Here is a 23004-nt window from a genome sequence, read left to right on the forward strand (position 1 = left end):
CCTCGAGCATATGGCTGAACCCCAAATTATGTATTAATAAGTCCCCTTTCTGCTGGTCAGAATGGATTGTGAGGGGGGTTAATACACTCGGTGACCTATATGAGAGTGGAGTATTGAGATCCTTTGAAAATTTGGTTCAACATATTGGGATTCCCAGATCTCAGTTCTATAGGTATTTACAGCTGCGCCACCTGATCTGTACTGTTTTTAGGAGTAGTTTACACCCCTCTAAAGTGGCAGATACTCTGGGAGAGGTGATTACGGCTTTTGGAAAAGGTCATGAGGCATCAGTGTATTACTCCCTGCTAATTCAGAGTCTTGGGGACGGAGCTTTAAATTCTATCAAGAGATTATGGGAAAAAGATTTAAACTTGGTATTGGAGTGGGCTAGGATTCTAGGATTCTAGGGCTAGGATTCTAAAAAACATCAAGTCTGCATCAAGAGATGCAAGGGTGTGCCTCATGCAATTCAATATTTTACATAGATTCTACTGGACCCCCTCTATATTGTATACACCAACCTGATGGTGATGCCAATCAGAAGATGAAGACACAACCCATGTTTTTTGGTGGTGTGTTAAGATCCAAGAATTTTGGTTGAAGATTCAGAGTTTTATCTGTGACATATTGGGCACTCAAATTTCATTTTGCCTCAGACTCTGTATTTTGGACGATGGGGCGGTCATCAATATGGGGGATAAACACATAAAAAATGTTGTTCTGGCCAGTGTGATGATTGGTAGGCAGGTTATTTTAAGGGGATGGAAGTTGGATGGAGCGCCCTTATTTCCAGAGTGGTGTGTGGAGACAGGGAGGGTGGCAGCTTTCGAGGAGGTGTCAAGAAGAAGGCTGGGGTTTTGGGATTTGTTTAATAGAAAGTGGGGCAATTATTTAGCATTTTTGGGGGACTCTTGGGGAGGGGCTCTGGAGAGAGAAGGTTAGTTTTAATTATGCTTGATTATTATATTTTCTTTTTAGTTTTCTTTCTTTTTTTTTGTTTTTTTTTGTTTGTGTGTATTCTTATATGTGACCACAGGGGTGTTCGTTGGGGGTCAGGGTGGGGTTGGTGATTGGGGAGGGGTAATAGTGGGGGTTAAATGTGAAATGTTGATTCAGTATGTACATGTTGTGTTTTTCTTTGTTATATATCTTCAAATCAATAAAAAATGTTAATTGAAAAAAAATTGTTTTTTGTTAAATACTTACATATGGAGCATTGTAATGGAGCAAGTCTCTATATTTTTTTCAAAATAAAACACCCCAGTGTATTTCGGGATTGCTTATACACTGCCTGGCCCAAAAAAAGTTGCCGTTTGGATTTAAATAAGCAGATACTTATGAGCATATGATTGGATCATTATTGCAGTGATTAATTTGTTTCAGCTGGCAACAATTCTTTTAACCCTAACTGATGCAGTGTGTAGCTTCTCATTTCTTAAACAACCATGTCGGAAAACGTACCCCGTGGTCGTGGAAAAGATGTTACTGTGTTTCAGAAGGGGCAAATTATTGGCCTGCATCAAGCAAAGAAAACAACTAATGAGATTGCTGAAATCACTGGAATTGGTTAAGAACTGTCTGACGCATTATTAAAACCTGGAAGGATAGTAGTGAACCGTCAGCTTTGCGGAAGAAATGTGATCGGAAAAAAATCTTGAATGATCGTGATCGGAGATTACTAAAACACTCGGTGAAGTCACGATGTAAAAATCGGCAGTATAATTCATGGCTATGTTTAATAGTGAAAGTAAGAGCATTTCCAAACACACAATGCGACGAGAATTTACAGGATTGAGACTAAACATCTGTGTGGCCACAAGAAAGCCACTTGTTAGTGAGGCTAATCAGAAAAAACAACTTCAATTTGCTAGGAAGTATAAAGTTTGGACTGTGGAGCATGTGGTCTAATGAGTCCAGATTTACACTATTCCAAAGCGATGGGTGCATCAGGGTAAGAAGGGAAGTGCATGAAGCGATGTACCTGTCATGCATAATGCCCACTGTACAAGCCTCTGGAGGCAGTGTTATGATCTGGGGTTGCTTGAATTGGTCAGGTCTAGGCTCGGCAACGTTAAGCAGCAATAAAATGAAATCAGCTGACTACCTGAATGTACTGAATGACCAGATTATCCCATCAATGGAGTTTTTCTTCATTGACGGCACGGGCATATTCCAGGATGACAATGCCAATATTCATCTGGCTCAAATTGTGAAAGAGTGGTTCAGGGAGCATGAGGAATCATTTTCACACATGAATTGGCCACCACTGAGTCCTGACCTTTACCCCACTGAAAGTCTTTGGGGTGTGCTGGAGAAGTCTTTATGCAGTGGTTCAACTCTCCCGTCATCAATACAAGATCTCGGCCAAAAATTAATGCAACTCTGGAAATAAATGTTGTGAAGTTGCATAAGGTTTTCGAAACAATGCCACGACGAATGCATGCCGTAATCAAAGCTAAAGGTGGTGAAATGAAATATTAGAGTATGCATCTTTTTTTTGGGCCAGGCAGTGTAGTTAAAAGTCCCATGTTAAGCACCAAATCATAATTTTTCTGGTTACTATTGGAGTTTTGGTTGCACAATAAACTGCTTTTGGGATTTTGGGCTCTTGTAGCCTCAATGTCTGTGCCTGTAATAGTAAGGAAAGACTATGAAATCTTTGATCATTCTATAAATTATTTTTTTTAAATTATCGGCTGATTAATCAGTTATCTGCCTTTTCCACTACCTTAGTTATCGTATCGACAAAATCCACTATCGGTCGACCTCTTGTACAGTGAAAAAGGAGTTATATTTTGGTCTGCTCTCACCCAGAATCAATCTGGATTGCTTCTGAAGACATGGATTTAACCACTGGAGTCTTATGGATTACTTTTATGCAGCCTTTATGTGCTTTTTGAAGCTTCAAAGTTTTGGATCCCATTCACTTGCTTTGTTTACAGAGCTGAAAAATTTTGCTACAAATCTTCGTTTGAGTTCTGAAGAAGGAAAAAAGTCATACACATCTGAGATTTCATGAGGGTGAGAAAATGATGAGAGAGTGATGAGAGAAATTTTGAGCAAGGCTTCATAACCTAATGACTATGTAGTGAATGCTTATGGAAAGAACTTATTCACAATGCAATTTACTTATTCTGACTGGCACATACCTTAATTCAAGTACACTTGTTCATTGCCTTCCTTGTATGCGCAGATATAAATTGTAATTTTATGTTTATGTAGTAGAATTAGCTGATTAATCTCATATAATGTACAGGACACATTTGATTGAACATACTGGGAGTGGGTTACGTGAATAAATTATTTATATTTTTTCTTTTCTTTTTGAAAAAACATTGTTAGTGCATTGTTAATATATTGCAGTAATATTTTCACCAACAGCATGTATTAATTAAAATTGTTTGATAATCATGATGCTTTTTTTCCCCTCTCATCTTCTTTATTTTTGACAAAAAAAAAAAAAAAAAATTTGTCAACAAACATTTACATCTGTAATTTTGTTGACAAGATTTACACTGCCTGGGACTGTATTTTTCTGTATTTAGATTTTCCTGCCCTTTAAGGGTTTTATAATGACAAGTGTAAAGCATTGCTGTACACTGGGTTACAAGAGGCCTTAAAACAGGTAGTTGTTTTAACAACTGTAGTGTGAAATGCTCCTCAGATTGCAGGTAATGCTGCAGCTTTGGTCAGCCTGCAGGAGTAACTGATTTCACACGCACAAGCACACACACACACACACACACACACACACACACACATGCACACACACACAAACACCCCGCTGTGACCACTTTCCACTGCTGATTGTCAACACCTCCAGAGTCATTCACAACTATATTCAAACTCACACAGGCAGACAGCAGAGAGGGAAACGCATTGAGATCAGTCACATACAGGTGAGATGTTACCTGTTCTTTGACAGAGGCCAGGATATTGGTGGCTGTGCTGTCAGACTGCATGCAGTGAAGCGTGCTCATTGCATCTACTTGCACGCCCACGATTGGCTTTTGAGCAGGCATTCCTCCTGTAAACACACAGCACGCACACCGTTACTCAGAAACACACACATGCTTATGGAAAAACAGTTGACTATCTATATCACAAAAACTCATCCTCTCCTGCACAGCAAGAAACTGTGAGCTCCACCACATTAACAGCATGTGTGCACGCACAATTAAATGCATTTTATTTTTATACAAGCATATAAACAAATAGGCTTTAAAATGCCCTCAAAGTCATTTTTGCGTTGCGACATGGTAGTGTTTTGTTTGTTTTGTTCACAATTCTTATGTTTTTTGTCTTGGATGTTGTCTGCCTTATTGTCTACGACAGACAAACACTTTTGGACATTGGTTCAGCAATTTCACACTGTAAACCTGACTTCAAATTCCTCAATGCCGACCCGCTGTTTACAAACACGCAAGCGGAGCCCTTTGTCTGGGCAGTCCGGACGCGGAAACGCAAAAGGAAAAGGGGAAACAGAGCCGGCGTTCTCATCAGAGTAAGACGCCGCACAACCCCACTATTCTACTGGTAAATGTTCAGTCTCTGGATAACAAGCTCTGCGAGCTGAAAGCGTGGATCTCTTTCCAACGAGAGATGAGGGACTGCTGCATTATCTGCCTTATGGAAACTTGGATGTCTGCGGAGATTCCAGACTCAGCCATTGAACCCGTGGTGTTCTCCATGCACCGAGCGGACAGAGTGAAAGACCTCTCAGGTAAAAGCAGAGGTGGTGGTGTATGTTTTATGATCAACAAATCCTGGTGTGATCAGAGGAATGTTCATTCTATCAAGTCTTTCTGCTCTCCTGATCTGGAATTTCTCATGCTTCTGTGTCGACCATTCTGGCTACCGAGGGAATTCACAGCGGTCATTATCACAGCTGTGTACATTCCCCCACAAGCTGACACAGACCGGGCAATCGAGGAACTGTATGGGAGTATAAGTCAGCAGGAAACCGCACACCCTGAGGCCGTGTTCATTGTGACCGGGAACTTTAACAAAGCCAGTTTCAAATCAGTTGCACCAAAATACCACCAGCACATTAGTTTCAACACACGAGGGGACCGGGTTTTGGACCATTGCTACTCTCCCTTCCGGGATGGCTACAAATCCCTCTCCCACCCACCATTTGGCAAATCGGACCACTCTTCCATTCTGCTTCTGCCCGCTTACAGGCAGAAACTGAAACAGGAAGCACTCACCCTCAGAACGATCCAGTGCTGGTCGGACCAATCAGACTCTACGCTACAGGACTGTTTTGATCACACGGACTGGGAGATGTTCCGGTCCGCCTCTGATGACGACATCGAGCTTTACGCTGATAGCGTAATGTGTTTCATCAAAAAGTGCATTTAGGACGTGGTTCCAACCAGAACAATACGGATCTATCCGAACCAGAAACCATGGATAAATAGCGATGTTCGCACAGCACTTAATGTGTGGACCTCCGCTTTCAATTCCGGGAATGCGGAGAAGCATAAACAAGCCAGTTATGCCCTCCAAACATCAAAACGCCAGTACAGGAGCAAGATTGAAGGACAGTTTAACACCACCAACTCTAGAAGCATGTGGCAGGGAATTAACACCATCACGGACTTTAAAGGGAATAAAAACTCCGCCATGAACACCGCTGCCTCTCTCCCGGATGAGCTAAATACTTTTTATGCTCGTTTTGAGGGAAATAACACTGCCCTCACGGAGAGAGCTCTCGCGGCCAAAGCTACAGAGGTTAGTTCACTCTCTGTAGCGGATGTAACCCGATCCTTCCGACGGGTGAATATCCGCAAAGCCGCGGGCCCAGACGGCATTCCGGGCCTCGTCATCAGAGCGTGCACGAACCAGCTGGCTGGTGTTTTTACAGACATTTTCAAACTTTCCCTCTCTTTGTCTGTAGTCCCCACATGCTTTAAAACATCCACCATTGTGCTTAAATGACTGGTGTCCTGTTGCTCTGACCCCCATCATCAGCAAATGCTTTGAGAGACTAATCAGAGATTACATCTGCTCTGTGCTGCCTCTCTCTCTTGACCCATTGCAGACCTGCACCAGCCGACTCCATGATAGCTTCTTCCCCCAAGCAATCAGACTTTTGAACTCTTGATCTCCCACGATCAAGGTGTTAATTTGATGTTATTGTAAATTGGTATATGTCTCATCACTGTCACGACTGCTATGTTGATCGGAACTGCACCCAAGAATTTCACACACCATTGCACTTGTGTATATGGCTGTGTGACAATAAAAGTGATTTGATTTGATTTGAAGTCTATAGGAAATGTGTGTGCCAAATGCAGAAAGACTCTAAAACAGATCATACCGCTTACCAGCTGAGGTATTTTAGAAAGGTAATAATAAAAAAATATTCTGCTAATCCAAAAAACACAACTTCATATTTGAGCTAGAAAAATGACATTAACCATCAACACACACACACACGTGTACACACAGATGTGTTGTCAGCATTAACAGTAGTGATTTATGTTACTCAACATTGTATTACACAACAAGAGTCCCATCTGTAATTTGATAAGTAGATATGGAAATTATAATAATATTAAATAATTCCCACAAAACCTGTCAAGAAAATGTCCTGGTTACATTTAACCCCAAAACTATACAAAAACAATGAAATTGTGTTTTGCATTAAGAAAATGAAGCCTATCTTTCAAAGGGGGCATGACAAAAAACTATTGAAAACCACTGACTTAAAGGTTTATAATTTCTGTGCCACTCGTGGTGCCAAAAGAAATTGCACAAATAATAATCTTATTTTCATAACAGGTTTCCCAATATAATAGTGCTGTCAATCGATTACAATTTTTTATAGTGATTAATCATTTTTTATAGTTAAACGCGATTAATCGCACATTTTGGAAGTGCTGAAATTTTAATCTATATATACTTTATTTCCTGTCAAAATGCACTTATTTCCATTTTAGGAAAGAAAACAAAACAATATGTAACAATATAATGCTTTATTAACACTTTCCAAACAAAATCTTCCACAGTATAAAGATTAAAATGCACTAAAATAGCACCAATTCAAGTAACATTAAACGTTCCCCAAAGTCTGAGTGGGAGTTTGACTAATTAAAAGAACTAGTCCCCATAGGTTGAGTATTCATTGCAATGCACATTAAGTCTCTTAAACTCTCATCCTCCACAATATTAATCTGCTGGTAGACTGTGGCTATCCGCTTTGTTACAGCAATCGTGAAGCTGCATTCATGATTTGTGTCAGTGCTGCTTTGAACTTGACATGAAGAGCTCTTGCAAACAACGTCTCATTCTGCATTTTGGTGATAGTTAAGACATGCTTCTGTGGTAATTAAATTGCACCTTACAGAGGCTGAAAATTACTTGATTTATCACAAGACCCATCTGGGCTTGTTTTGTTGAACAAATAGTGTTAAGAGGTCCTTTCCCCATCATTTGATCACTTGTGTATGTGTTTGTGGTGTGTGCATCAGTGTAATGACTCCAGGCGGACACATTGCAAAGGTTTCCCCCTACTCTGACCAGTGTACTGTATATGCCGGTTTATGCTTTATTAACATTAAATGCGTTAATCGTGATTAAGAAAAATTAACGCAAAACTTTTTTAATTAATTGCATGCATTAAATTTGACAGCTCTAAAATATAATAATTCATATATTTAAATATACTTGAAAGAAACTGCATTATTGTGGCAGATGAGAAAAGCATTTATTAGCCAGAAAAGTGGCTTCAGAAGTCAATATATTGTTTGTTTTATTCCCACATCATTGAACATGCCAAAAGTTGACAGCAATCCATTTTGCAATTGAGTTTTATCTGTCCTGTTCTTACAGGATGCGTTCTTGTGTTCCGTCTGCACTTTGTTTGTCGTCGATGTACTGTACATATGCATCAGATGGACGCTTTTGAAGTGAAAGTGGGCTTTGCTCAATTTCTGAATTTGCCAAAATGCTTCTTAAAAAAAAAACAACTATATTTATTTCCTTTAAAGATGTAATGCATTCAGTCTTAATCCATCTAGTTCTTTTCTTGAAATCACAACTGGAAAAATAATTTTAATGTCAAATTAAATAAATGCATTAACTACATTACAAAACATTTTTTAAATAATCTTTTAATAATTTATTTTACTACATTGTTTAATAATCCAATATATTATCTTAATTCACATTCTATGATAAGAAATATTTTCAGTATCAGCTTTATTGTTACAAAATGGAACAATAGGCCTACCTGAATGTGTGCCACGGCTCAACATAGTAAGAAATACGGTAACTTCACAGCTCTCTTAGCATTGTCCATTACAATTATGAGACACTAAATTTACAAAAAAGTTGAACTTGTTATCTGTTAGCCAATTGGCATGCTCACATGTGACATGTTAAGCCAATCGGCTTGCATAGTGTAAGCTGACTGGTGCTTAGTAGGGCTGGGCGATATGTCTTAAATTATATCTCGATATTTTTCAGCCTATTGATGATATTCGATATATATCTTGATAATTATGTATTTGCTCTAAAATGGCTCAAAGTTTTTTTGTTTTTTTTTAATTAGAGGAACCATCATTTCATCCAAACAGCCATTGTAGCCAAGTAGATTCAATATTTTAAAGACATTAAATAAAAATCTATTTAAAAAGTTAGTTTTTCATTAAATAAACACAAGGGAGAGTGAAATTCAATAATTTTAATTGATATGCACTTTATATTTATATTTCATTTAAAATGATACATAGTAGCTTAATAAAAAGCATTATATAAAATTTTAATTATTTTAAATATCCTTCAAATGTTTTTACTAATACATTTTTGTGATTGAACAAGGAGTGCAAAGCTACTTCACTGACGTATTTTTGAAACCAGTTGAACATTGCATAATATTCAATTATTACTGTGGGAAACGTCAGGTTTTATTATTATAATATAATGCTGAATTATCATTATTATTCTGTAATTTATTTCTGTCCTGTTTACTTCACCTCCACCTGGGGCTTTTATTTTGACACAGAAAAGGCAATGTGTTTTTGACAGTTTACAATGTTCCGCATTTACCGAAATGCTGTAATCTCCTCCTTTTCTGTTATACGATGCTGTTTGTAGATTTGCATAATATCTTGTTGCGGTTACTAATGTTTGGAATTGCACGAATTCTTGAACCTGCTTTGCTTTGATTTCACAATGCACGTGAACTGATCTGAGAGCGCTGTCATGCACACAGTTCAGCGCGTCATCGGTTTGTTCTGAATCACACACAGACCATGTTTATCTGTCTTTAAATCACAGCCTTTTGTGGAATAATAATCACATATGACCAGCTCACCATTTTGATGTTATTTTGTTTAATTGTGCAGCCCTGAAGGATTGTGAAATGAGTCTACTGATGCACTCTTTGTGAAACTTAATGGCCAAATTAAAGCACATTAAAATCATCGTGATATTCATGATATTGATCCATTTTACATCGTCAGCAAAATTATCTAGAATATATCGTTAATATTCGATTTATTGCCCAGCCCTAGTCCTTAGACAGTAATCAGGTAGCTTGTGTCTCTCTCTTTTTCTGCGTTCCAGACGATGTCAGAGGTGGGAGTATCCGAGTTGAAATTTCCCAGTTCCGACCTCAGTGCGTTCAAGTCAATCACACATCATGGTCACATGAACACATGCCAAATGCATAAACAGATGCTAGCTAGCTGGCTTTCTAGAAGCTATTTCATGAGCAAAATAGATGAAATGTATGCATTGATCGATACACAAACAATTCTTAACATCCTCTTGTACATTATTGTATATTGCATATACACACATTTCCTGCAGTGAAAATACAGTTTGTTTTTGTGCTGCACAAAACCAAGTTCCAGTTTATGATCGGAGGTCACACCATTTTGAAAATGACATCAAATGCCGCAACTCACTGAAGTCGGGATTGATCAATCTACCCTGAGTTCACAAGTCGGATGTCTGACTTCAAATGGCATTCCAGTTATTATTTTCAAGTCAGAGGTGCGAAAATCCTGAGTTTCAAGTTGTCTGGACTAGGGATGCACCGATCCGATACCTGGATCGGTATTGGCTCCGATACTGACGTTTTTAAATGGATCGGGTATCGGTCCGACAAGCCCGATCCAAATCCGATACTGTGTGCTAGTCATGTTCGTTACTGTCAAGCTCATAAAATGACATAAAGAACCATAAAAACACCATTAAAGCAGTTCATATGACTTGTGCATTTTATTAAAAGACATCTGAAGACATGGTGGAGTGGTGGTGGTGTAGTGGACTAAAGCACTGAACTGGTAAGCAAAAGGTTGTTGGTTCAATTTCCACAGCCACCACCATTGTGTCCTTGAGCAAGGCACTTAACTCCAGGTTGTTCCAGGGGGATTGTCCTTGTAATAAGGGCACTGTAAGTCGCTTTGGATAAAAGTGTCTGCCAAATGCATAAATGTAAATATAAATGTAAGACATGTGATAGCTCTGTGAATCACAAAAGGCTGTGTTTTGTAAGTAAATATATAAAATGCACACGCAGCGCCAGTTGACACACACGCACCTATTTTTAGCCTTCAAGCGGTGTGCAATATTTGAGCGCTACTCACAAACAACATCTCAGATGTAGATACTCAATAGTTCGGTTCACTTAAAATATGCATTTAGAATGGCACTGGAGGTGTTTTTTTTTTTTTTTTTTTTTTAACCAGAATTTGAATAAGAAGCGAATTAAACTACTATGAACTTGCCTTCAAACAGACACATACAGGATTTCCTGGAGAGTTCAGAATGTCAAAATAAAAGCGTGAGGGTTTAAAAGTTAAAGGTGCATGATTGAGATATATTACTATATATTACTATTATAATGTATTATTATTTTTATCATTTGTTTACAAATTATAATAATATTTAAGTTGAATGGATTCCAAAAAATAACTGTGTGAATGAAAATTGAGCTGATATCTTACAACTAAATTGAGCCAAAAAGAGATCTGAATCCTTTAAAGTACAGATACAAGTTAAAAAAATTTAGCAAAAAAAAAAAAAAGAAAAAAGAAAAAAGGCTTCTTTTCTACTGATGACTTATACTGGAATTACTGTTAATTTTGCTGCTACATTATCCAGTATACTGGTTAACAATACAGTTTTTCTTAATAAGCTATACATTTATATTGAAATAATGTGTAGTTAGAGTTCCCTATCTGTCACTCACTTGACGTTGTGTCGATGTAGTGACACTAGGGGTCACTCTTGGGAGCCCCAAACACCTCTGGTCTTTGAGAAAAGGCCAATGAAAATTGGCGAGTGGTATTTGCATGCCACTCCCCCGGACATACGGGTATAAAAGGAGCTGGTATGCAACCACTCATTCAGATTTTCTCTTCGGAGCCGAACGGTCATGCTCATTGAGCTGAATTCTACTGTTCATTCACCTCTGCTGGATCTGATGGCGCATTTCAGCGGCTTCTCCCTCCTCTGCACTGGTGCACTGCAGAGAACGCCCCTGGGCGCTTCGGCAGGAAACAAGAGAGTATATTATCTGAAAGAGCTTTTTTCCTCTAAAAGAGTATATATTTCTCTAAAAGAGCGGCACACACAGAACGTCTTTTTAAAGACGCGTCTTTTTAAAGATGTCATTCCGATTGTGTGTTATTCCTGGTTGCAGTCGTTATCTCTCAACTTCGGATGGTCATGATCACTGTCTTTCGTGTCTGGGCGCGACCCACATGGAGGCAGCATTTGTGGATGGTTCATGTTCTTATTGCGAGAACATGACTATGGCAATGTTGCGGTCGCGGCTTGCTTTCATAAGAAAGCAAGCCACCCCAGCGGCTCCCCGCCTCGGTCCTTCTACCTACAGGTATGAGGCCAGCGCGGCTAGCACTGGGGGCCATTTGGGGACCCCAATGGGATCGTCTCCGCCGGGTATCCCCCCGCGGACCTCCCATTCCCCAGCACGATCATCTGCCCCAATCGGGCTTCTGGATGAGTTCGGCTTCTTGTTCGGAGCCCAGGAAGATGATGAGCTCTCGAGCGCAGCATCGGAGAGAGGGCTTGTCCAGTCGGACGCAGAAGCCTCAGCTGGGCTTCCCCCTTCCGGGACGATTGCCCAGTCACAGGCCGATTCCGAAATGACAGACATGCTTTCCCGGGTGGCCGCGAGCGTCGGGTTAGAGTGGAACCCTCCACTCTCCCCTGAACCCTCGCGGCTTGATGATTGGTTCCTGGGCTCGCGGCGCCGCTCAAGGCAGCCACGCCCCGCTCCAGTGCCATTCTTCCCGGAAGTGCACGAGGAGCTGACGAAGTCGTGGGAGGCACCTTTTTCTGCAGTTCCCCCGCTCTCACTACCCTCGATGGTGGGGCGGCCAGGGGCTATACGGCGATTCCCCCAGTGGATAAGGCGCTCGTGGTGCACCTGAGCCCGCAGAGCGCCACCACCTGGCACGGATGCCCTAAGATCCCATCTATCCCTGTAGGCTCACGTCGTTCCTGATGGCTAAAGCCTACAGCGCTGCTGGACAAGCCGTCTCTGCCCTGCACGCCATGGCTCTCCTGCGGGTCCACCAAGCCAAGGCGTTGAAAGAACTGCACGAGGGTAGTTCCGCCCCAGATTTGATGCAGGAACTGCGCTCGGTGACCAACCTCACTCTCCGAGCGACGAAGGTCATGGCGCGGGCTCTCAGGCGGCGATGGCCACACTAATGGTCCAGGAGCGCCACCTTTGTCTCAAACTGGTCGAGATGGGTGAGGTCAACAAGACACGTTTCCTTGCTGCCCCCATTTCCCAGGCTGGCCTATTGGCAACACCGTCGAGGACTTTGCCCAGCAGTTCTCGGCGGTGAAGCAGCAAATGGAGGCAATCCGGCACATCCTGCCCCGGCGCGGCTCAAGATCCCGCACCCCGTCTGCTCATCGGCAAGGGCGTCCCCCTGCGGTGACTGCACCGGCTCTGCTGCAGCCCGCCCCTTCGGCCCAGCCCCGGCGTGGAGCCCACCGCAGGAAGCAGATGCCACCCGTCTCACAGCCGGCGCCTAAGAACCCACGGAGGTCGTCAAAGCGCCCCTGAGATGGGCGACCCAGAGACAAGGGAACCCACTCACCTGGAGCTGGTAAAAAGACCACTCCATCCCCCAGTGGAGGGCCGGGCGGAAAATCTTTTGTTGCCATTTTGTTTAATTTCGCCGCATGCCCAAGTGGCTGTGGTACCCAACAGTTCAGCAAAAGAGTGGCTTCCTTCCTCCCTGGGTCAAATACCCGGTGTGCACGGTCGTTACCATGACTACCGTCCACGGGTTTTTTCTTGCAGGATTGGCGCCCAGCTGTGGCACAAAGCCGCCCCTGAAACAAGTTTGTTCCCTGGATGACTTCCTCTGAGCCCTGTGGCAGTCAAGTTTTCAGAGAGATTCGCTGCCGGCCCAGTACACGTGCTAACTAAGAGTCCTGTTCTGGGGTAGATGCTCCGCATGTGGCAGTTCCCTGTAAGGCTAACCCCATGCAATATATGTCTTCCACTAATTCTCTGTTGGCAAACTGCATCTTCCTTGGGCAGAGCCCCTCTGCCCCAGTCTCCATGTTTGTAGTAACTCCTCCCCCATTGGGCAGGATCTACCTTGAAGACTCTCCACATGGTTGGAAAGACCATGTGATGTATCCTTCCACTTAAATATCCCCCCCTCTCTTTGGGCGAGGTGTGGTCTCTGCTGTGTTTTCCCCTTGGGAGGGACACCCCCGACTAGACCTGGCGGCCCAGTCGGATATTCCCCTTTCTTTTTTAGGGAGTGGAAAAAAGAGAAGGGGAAAAGAGGCCACGACTGGGTTAAGCCTGTCTCTATCTCTTGGGTAGTCGACTTGTCCCCAAAAAGGGCCGTTCGACACTAAGGAGGTTACGTGTCGACCTGGTGTGCTGGCTATGAGGCACACAGTAGTCTGCCCACCACACACCGCCAGTTCACGTAACACAGTTCAGCCAATTGTGGCGTTTCGTATAGGGACCCCTAGTGTCACTACATCGACACAACGTTGAGTGAGTGACAGATAGGGAATGACATGGTTACTCGTGTAACCTCCGTTCCCTGATGGAGGGAACGAGACGTTGTGTCCCTCCTGCCACAATGCTGAACTACCCGCTGAAATGGCCGGACCTTATATCGGCCTCCTCAGCATAAAACCTAAATGAGTGGTTGCATACCAGCTCCTTTTATACCCATACGTCCGGGGAGTGGCATGCAAATACCACTCGCCAATTTTCATTGGCCTTTTATCAAAGACCACAGGTGTCTCGGGCTCCCATGAGTGACCCCTAGTGTCACTACATCGACACAATGTCTCGTTCCCTCCATCAGGGAACGGAGGTTACACAAGTAACCATGACGGTTTGTGTTTCTTTACATATTAAAGAGTACTCCCAATTAGTTCCACACAATAATGGAAAGATATTCTAAACTGATTATGCAAAAAAACAACAATGGTATCGGATCGGGATTGGTATCGGCCGATACTGAGATTTCTGATATCGGAATCGGTTTGGAAGAGAAAAAGTGGTATCGGTGCATCCCTAGTCTGGACACACCATTTGTCTAACATTTAAAGGGGTCATAAAGTGCTTTTTTTAAATAATTTTATTATCTTCCCTGAGGTCCAATGATAATGTTATAAAAGATTTTTTGCACCAAAATAGTCACAATTTAGTAATATATGATCATTTTACACCCTGTTTTTGGCTTTCTGTCTGAAACGCTTGGTTTTGGCCTAAGCGCCTCCTTAAAACTTCGAAGTAAACGCCCACTGTTATGAATGGCTAATATCATACAGCCCCTCAAATTCAGCAAACTCAATCGGTAGAGAATGAACCTCGACATTATAAAACAAAATTGCAGGGTTTAAACATAACACACATCCAACACATTGCATCCAAATTTATTAAACTGTACATTTCAAGCACAACTGTTAACACACAGCACCATAAAGTATCGAGCAGTCATGACATTTGAAATATTCATGAATGAAACAGTTTACTTACGTTTTTGAAGTGTTTTTAACTGCCCTGTTGTTCAATAGCATTTCCTTTGCAAAGCTTGAATCGTAAATGAGCCGAAAAAAACGTGCATACATAGTCCAAAGAAAGGTGAAATTACACACATATGCACATCGGCAGAAACACACCGAAACGGTCGAACATCCATCGTCAAAGACATTCTATGCTTTCATACACCAACAATTAAAAATACAGAAAGAGCGTTGATGCGTTTGTGCTCAAAACAACAAGCAGCTGAATGAAAGAGAATTGCTTCTCCCTTTCAGAGTTGTAAATTGACACTGCGTCTTTTAAAAGCGACGGGATGCATGGCTGTGGTCAAAGAGTCTGTGTAGTTCATGTTTATATACAAAATATTTATAAATAGTCCAGATGGGTCCCCTTTGGTCTTCAGGAATAGTTAGCCACACAAGGCCTGCTCTCTTGACTTGAACTGAGCACCAGTGGGTGGGGCCAAGGCTGCGATGACGCATGTTGTGGGATGTGTAAATACATATGAGCAATGTGTCGTGACGTCATTAACACAGATTTTCAAAACGAGATGTTTCAGCAGGGTGGCAACTATAAATGCTCTTTTTAGACAGGGATGGAAGTTTTGAGTTCTGAAATTTACAGTATGTTTTTATAGTACAGTTACCTTTTATATGTCTACATATCAAGGACAATTTGATTGTCCATTTCTTGACCCCTTTAAATTACTCAGTTTTGGAGATAAGCTGTTTTTTCTCTGATAATGTTTCAGTGGTTGCAGGGGCTTTTTCTTCTATCAGTTTGCACTGTAAGATAAAATCTGGCCAAATCTGGCCTGGCACACATCGCTATCTTAGGCCATTAGTTTGAATAAATCAGCACATAGATAGGCTAAGTCACTAGTTAAATAATCTCTGGGCTTTTCAGGTCCAGGTACACATTATGAGTTAGGTCACTAGCCATTTAAGCCATTCGGCCAAGCAGTCCAACACCCACATTGAAATTTAGTTAATTAGTGTTATGCCATTAGCCAGTGGCCAAGGCACACCTAACAAGCATACACTCTGTGCACATGACTCTTCGGAGCAGCAGCAGTACAAAAGTCTTGGTGATAGATCTAATTGGTTGGGGGTTATGTTTCATGTTTATGTCTTATGCATTTGTGCATCTTCCCTGCTTTTCTGCTCAATGCAGCATGTCTTGTGTTTTGTCTAATTGTGCAGCAGCATGTCCACATGCTTAACTCAGTATGTTTGTGTATGTTCTAACAGCAGCAATGTAGCAGATCTAGTCCACCAATACCAATATCCTATCGATTTGTCATACCCAAATTAACATGCTAAATGTTATTGAGAGGTATAAAAGGAGCTGGCTCGCAACCACTCATTCAGGTTTTGTGCAGAGGAGCCGAGACAGGGTCCCAGCCATTTCAGCGGGTAGTTCAGTGTTGTGGCAGGAGGGACACAATGTCTTGTTCCCTCCATCAGGGAACGGAGGTTACAAAAGTAACCAGGACGTTACCTATCTGTCACTCACTCGATGTTGTGTTGATGTAGTGACACTAGGGGTCCCTATATGAAACGCCACAACTAGCTGAACTGTGTTATGTGGACTGGCGGTGCGAGACGGCAAACCATTGCGTGCCTTGTAGCCAGCGCACCTGGCCATCACATAACCTCCCCCAATGCTCTTACGAGCATTGTATGGTCCCCCGCACCGCAGGGACATGTCGGCTGCCCAAAATGGGGACAGGCCGCCCCAGCTGTGGCCTCTTCTCTTCTATTTTTCTCCCCCAAAAAGAATGGAAATCGTTCAGCTGGGGGTCATAAATGTCCACACGGGGGGGTGTCCATTCCAAAGGTGAAGACACTACGGAGACCACATCCTGCCCGAAGGGGAGGCAATTGTGTGGAAATACGTCACATGGTCTTACCAAGTCTTGTCGGCAGTGTCGCATGTGGAGAAGTCCCCGTGGTTGGTCCTACCCAGAGGGGATGGAGCTCTACAAACACGGCGAAACTCTACCCAAGGAAGACGTGGGTTTACCAACAGGGAAACCATCTTGTGGAAAATACATCACACGGAGTTACATACAGACAACCAGCACATGTGGAGCACCAATCCCAGTACAGGGCCTATTAGCACATGTACTGGGCCGGCATCTAATTTCTCCACGAACTCGCCTGCCACAGGGCTAAGGAAGAAGAACATCAAGGGTCCACGACCTTGTGAACACGACTGGGGGGTAAAAAGTGCAGGTCTCCCCCTCCAGGAGGGTAAAGGCACTGTACGTAAGTGGTACACCCAGCTAGTTGTCCCGCAAACTTAGGTATTGGGTGTTGCCCAGCCCGCTACTCTACAGATGTCTGCTAAAGAGGCGCCATTGGTCAGGGCCCAGGAGGCCGCCACACTCCTGGTAGAGTGTGCTCATAGCCCCAAGGGGGGTGGCACGCCCTGGGTGTTATATGCCAAAGCGATGGTATCAATGATCCAGTGGGTGACCATCTGTTTGGAGACAGTGCTCCCTTTCCGCTGTCCTCCAAAGCAGACAAAGTGCTACTCAGAGAGTCTAAAGCTCTGCGTGCGACCCAAATAGATGCGCAAAGCACGCACCGGACACAGCAATGACAAGGCTGGGTCTGCCTCCTCCTGGGGCAGCGCTTGCAGGTTCACCATCTGATCCTGAAACAGGTTCGTGGGAACCTTGGGCACATAGCCCAGTCGGGGTCTCAGGACCACGTGAGAATATTCTGGACTGAACTCCAGACACATGTCGCTGACAGAGAATGGCTGCAGTTCCCCTACCCTCTTGATGGACGTGAGCGCAATCAGGAGGGAAGACTTCAAAGAAACCGCCTTTAGCTCAACTGACTCCAGGGGCTCAAACAGGGCTCCCCGGAGGCCCCGCAGGACCACGGAGAGATCCCATGAGAGAATGAGGTGTGGTCTGGGAGGATTCAGCCACCTTGCACCTCTAAGGAACCTGATGATCAGGTCATGCTTCCCGAGAGACCTACCATCAACTGCATCATGGTGCGCCACAATAGGAGCCACATACACCTTTAAGTTGGAGGGGGACAGCCGCCCCTCCAGCCTCTCCTTCAGGAAGGAAAGCACCGACCCAACTGCGCATCTCTGGGGTCTTCGCGTCAGGAAGAACACCACTTAGCGAACAGACGCCACTTCAAGGCATACAGGCACCTTGTAGAGGGAGCCCTAGCCTGAGTGATCGTGTCTACCACTGCGGGCGGTAGGCCACTTAAGTCTTCCGCGTCCTGTCCAAGGGCCAGACATGGAGATTCCAAAGGTCTGGTCGCAGGTGCCAGATGGTGCTCCGTCCCTGAGAGAGGAGATCCCTCCTCAGGGGAACTCACCAGGGAGGGGCTGTTGCGAGGATTGTGATTTCTGAGAACCAAGTCTGGGTGGGCCAGTAGAGTGCTACTAGGATGACCTGCTCCTTGTCCTCCCTGACCTTGCACAGGGTCTGTGCAAGTAGGCTCACTGGGGGGAATGCATACTTGCACAGCCCCCGGGGCCAGCTATGTGCCAGCGCATCTGTGCCAAGGGGAGCCTCGGTCAGGGCGTACCAGAGCGGGCAGTGGGTGGATTCCCGGGAAGCGAATAGGTCTACCTGCACTTGACCGAATCAACTCCAAATCAGCTGGACCACCTGGGGTAGCGCGCCTACCACGATAGCGCGTCTGCCCGGGATGTGAGTGGCTCGCAACGACTTGAGTCGCTGCTGACTTCAGAGGAGGACTTCAGAGGCGGCATCTGTCGTAACCACAACGCGCCTGGACACTTGCACACACCGCAGAAATGCAAGGGCTGAACAAGCGGCGGCAGATCAGCGTGATGACCATGTGATGTGTGCCGCAGCGCCATGCCCATCTCGGGACTCGAATCTGAAGCCAGTGCTGAAGCGGTCTCATATGCATCAACGCGAGTGGCGTGACTGCCGCAGAGGACACCATATGCCATGAGCCTCTAAAATTGCTTCAGTGGGACTGCCATTCTCCACCTGAACGACTTCAGGCAGTTCAGCACCGACTGCGCGTGCTCGCTCATGAGGCGCACCATCATAGAGTCTAACTCCAACCCAAGAAAAGAGTTACTCTGTACTTTTCGCTTTTCAAAACGCTTTTCTCAAAGATCAGAGGTGTTTGGGGCTCCCAAGGGCAACCCCTAGTGTCATCAACACAACGTCGAGTGTGTGACAGATAGGGAACTATCTATCAATACTGAAGAATGTGTGTGTGAGTGACTCTGAGCTGAGATTGAGTTAACAATCTTAACATGTTCAACTCAAGGCTCAAGACACAAGAGAGACAATATACCACACACGCACACACACACACACATTACTCCACTTAAAAATGTACATATTACGCACAGAATACATAATATATTCTGAAGACATATGAGCCGAACGGTAGTATGCTATTCCAAAAATGGACAAATTCTTGATAAGAATCACAGAATATTACTCCATGCTTGAGTTATGTACACTGGAGATGTTAAGGTGTTTCATGCTTCTGTTGATAGCACGTCTCTACATAAACATTATCCACTCCCTCTTCACAGCCAAACACTCTCAGTTCAGTAAACGTACATACTAAATCAACATCAATCCATTTCCATCCATTCCACGAATAAACCCCTGCAGTTTGCTGCCCACACAAGACTTTAAAAATACAAACTTTTGTCACAACAATTTTAACACTGATCCAGACAGTTGAGGTCTTTTTAAGTCAAAATGAAATGTTGCTCAAAAGATCACAGTTGTAATAGGATATCATATTACTCAGTCAATTGAAATCTTATTGTCATTTGTAATATCTTATTATTATTATTATTGTCAATAATGATAATAATATAGTTAAATTATACAATTAAAACATTTCATTAAAACCCTCTGGCTTATACTTTGGCTGAAAACTACAGGAAGAACCCCGAGTGTGCTATTTGTGTTGCTGCGTCTGGATTTGCCTACTTATACCATGTCCTTTAAGTATAAACAATTTTTTTGTTATGAAAAAAGTGCACACATTTGAGGGTGTTGCAAAATAGTGTGCTAGTATTGAGACATACTATCACATCATAAAATTGCGTCTTGCAACAACAGACCCTTGCAGCAGTGTGCATACTGCATACTGACCTGTCAATCATTAGGCCTGTCGATCACAGTTATTTGATCTAACTGCGGTCAGGCCCGGCTCCATGGGTGGGCCAAGGTGGGCCTGGCCCACCCAATCAGGAGCTTGGCCCACCCTGGCCCCACCCCCCATAACAACCAATCACAAATTTGGTGCGATGTTCAATTCGGCTTCAGATTTTCTTTTTCTTTCTTTTCTTTCTTTTTTTTTTTTTTTGTAAGTGTAGGCTGTCGAAACAATAGCCTTAGCCTAATTCACCTCGCTACCTTTGCCGTTAACAAATGTGCTGAATGACAAAGCAATATTAATAACGATACTGTCCTTTTAACAGTCAGTAAACATAAGATTAAACACTTCTACATTAAACAAAGCACAACATGCACAGATTTCTTATTCCGAAAGGACAAAAGAAAAGCACTTTTGCTCACCAGGACGCAGCTACCACCTTTTCCATTTGCGGCAACGAGGTCGGAGAAATTGTTGGGTCAAGTTCAACGGCATCTTCGGATGGTGTCAAAAACACAATTACACCTACACAAAAATGCAGCAATTCTGTCCCAAATGATTTAAACAAGGCAAATCCTCACCAGCCGGCTCTGAAATCATACCCCCGAACTCTTCTCGGAGGCAGGGAGAGATGTTTTTCGGCCTCTTGGTATCAGTCACGCATGCTTTTGTTTTCCATGTTGATTATTTGGTGTTGCTTTCTCTGAGAAGGATACTTTCGTTTCAACGGGTTTTAGAAACTGGAAAGCAGCATTAGAATGCGACCACGGTCTTCAAAAACATGCTTGTAGCCAGGCTCATTTACAAGCCTCAACCACTTGGGCAGAATTTCGCCGCCGACAGGTGTCAGGGGAGACCGTAGCATGTTTACTCAGCCCCCAACAAATCGATATTACATAAAAAGCGTGGCAGTGTTGTGAAATTTTTAGCAGTCAATGAGCTTCCACTACGTGGAGATCGGGAAACATTTGACAATGAGGAAGATTGCATAGCTGCGGGGCTTTTTGCCAAGCTGTTTAAATACACGTTGGAAAAAGATAAATACCTTGCTGACAATACGTCAAGTATCCCAGAAAATGCAAAGTACACTTCCAAAACCATCCAGAATGAAGTGATTGAAATTTTGGCATCCATGGTTCTGAAAAAAATAAAACAGAAATATGACACTGCTGATTCAGCTGCATTTTGTTTAAAAAGTGATGGCACAAGGGACCGGTGCAACATTGAAAATTTGTCTGTTGTAATCCGCTTTGTGTGCAATGGTGTGCTAGAGGAATATCTCACTGGCTTTTTAGAACTACAGCAGCTTGATGCAGATTACATCACCACCAAAATATTAAGACACTTGTCTCATACAGGATTCAGTTCTGACAATATACTGAGCTAGTGTTATGATGGAGCTTCAGTGATGAGTGGGGTGCGAGGCGGTGTTCAGGCTTTATTGCAAAAAAGGTTGGGCAGGCATATCCCCTACATCCACTGCTATAACCACCAGCTTCACCTCTCCAACATACATGCAATTCAAAGTGAACCTTGTGCCAAAAGAATATTTGACTTGTCAGGCTCCCTGTACTCTTTTTTCAGGCATCATTTTGTCTGTCAGAGGTACAGTTGCCCATATCTCAAGGGGTTGTTAGAAATCCGCTGGACAAGTCATTTTGAAGTTACTAAATGTGTTGTGGAGAACGAGAAAATCATTCTTGACATTCTTTCCAAGGTTTCTGATGATGACAATGCTTCGGTTGACCTTGCAAAAGAAGCATCTGGGCGTCTCTCTCAGCTGAAGAGACGCCATTTTTTTTAAGTTGGCAAATTTTTGATTAATCTTCTTGCCATTTTGAAACCAAACAATGCCATCCTACAGTCTCACCATGTTGATTTGTGCAGTGCAGCTGAAGTACTGCAGGTATCTCTTAGTGCACTGAGAAATCTCAGAGAGAATGACAGTCAATTGCAACAGTACTGCACTGGCATGTCTACTGATGAGCCCTCACAAAAACGTCTCAGGACAATTAATCCCTTCTACGCTGACTCTGTAATTTTATCACCTATAGGTCAAGAAGGGCAGTCAGGCTCTGAATGTTCCACTGAAGCTCTAAGGTGACAGATGTTAAACATTGTTGATACAGCTGTATCAGAGATGGAAAACAGGTTTTCCACAAAGAATTTAGAGCTGATGCAAGCCCTCTCATGTCTGATGCCAAAATCCAACACATTTCTTGACATTCAGCTGCTTGAGTCTTTCTGTAGTCTTGCAGGGGTTGCAAAAAGTGAGCTGCATAGTGAAATTCTTGTTGCCAGACCAATGCTGACCAAAAAGCTTCCAACTGATGCTGACTGATCAGCTGTTTGCAAACTCTTGCAGGAATACAAAGATGCATTTCCAGGTCTTCATAAACTGTCATGGGCGTTTCTACTGCTTCATATGAGAGCTCATTCTCCACTCCACTCCAATTTTTACACCGTTTTGCTGCACAATGCTTCACGAGGGGAAAAAAAATCTTGTACTTTTAGCTCATGAAAAATCAATAACACATGAACTGGACATGGATGAGTTTGTGACCGAATTTTCTAAAACAAGCAGAAAGCTAATGTTGTAAATATTATAGTAGTGATATCAATAGTTCGATGCACAGTCTCGGACCTGCACCTGTTGTGATAAAATACAGTTACTAAATTGTTACAATCTGTTATAGAGGACAATAAAATAATATTAAAAACAGAAAAAAAAAGAAAAAGAAAAACTAGATAAAAAAGTTTGTCAAGACAAACATTATGTTGGCCAATATTTTTAAAAGCTTAAAGTTTGAAAGTTACGTTTAAGGATGTATATAGATAGAT

The 23004-nt window shown here is 43.0% G+C and overlaps 1 protein-coding gene across 12 annotated transcripts in view; it reads right to left on the bottom strand.

The window, feature by feature from the left end:
* LOC127446823 (plakophilin-4-like) overlaps positions 1-23004 on the bottom strand; it is a 266393-nt gene that overhangs the window by 162305 nt on the left and 81084 nt on the right. For 7 of the 12 annotated variants that reach the window (XM_051708078.1, XM_051708076.1, XM_051708077.1 and 4 more), the window contains 2 exons: positions 21209-21301; positions 3912-4027 (listed from right to left, as the gene is read on the bottom strand). The exons of 1 other annotated variant lie outside the window; for it this stretch is intronic. In XM_051708078.1, the coding sequence (XP_051564038.1) occupies positions 3912-4027; positions 21209-21301 (209 nt within the window). The remainder of the gene's footprint in view (positions 1-3911; positions 4028-21208; positions 21302-23004) is intronic. 4 more of the 12 variants (XM_051708085.1, XM_051708079.1, XM_051708083.1 and 1 more) reach the window with 1 other exon arrangement.

This window comes from Myxocyprinus asiaticus, chromosome 10, assembly GCF_019703515.2.
Source record: "Myxocyprinus asiaticus isolate MX2 ecotype Aquarium Trade chromosome 10, UBuf_Myxa_2, whole genome shotgun sequence".
Classification (NCBI taxonomy): domain Eukaryota; kingdom Metazoa; phylum Chordata; class Actinopteri; order Cypriniformes; family Catostomidae; genus Myxocyprinus; species Myxocyprinus asiaticus.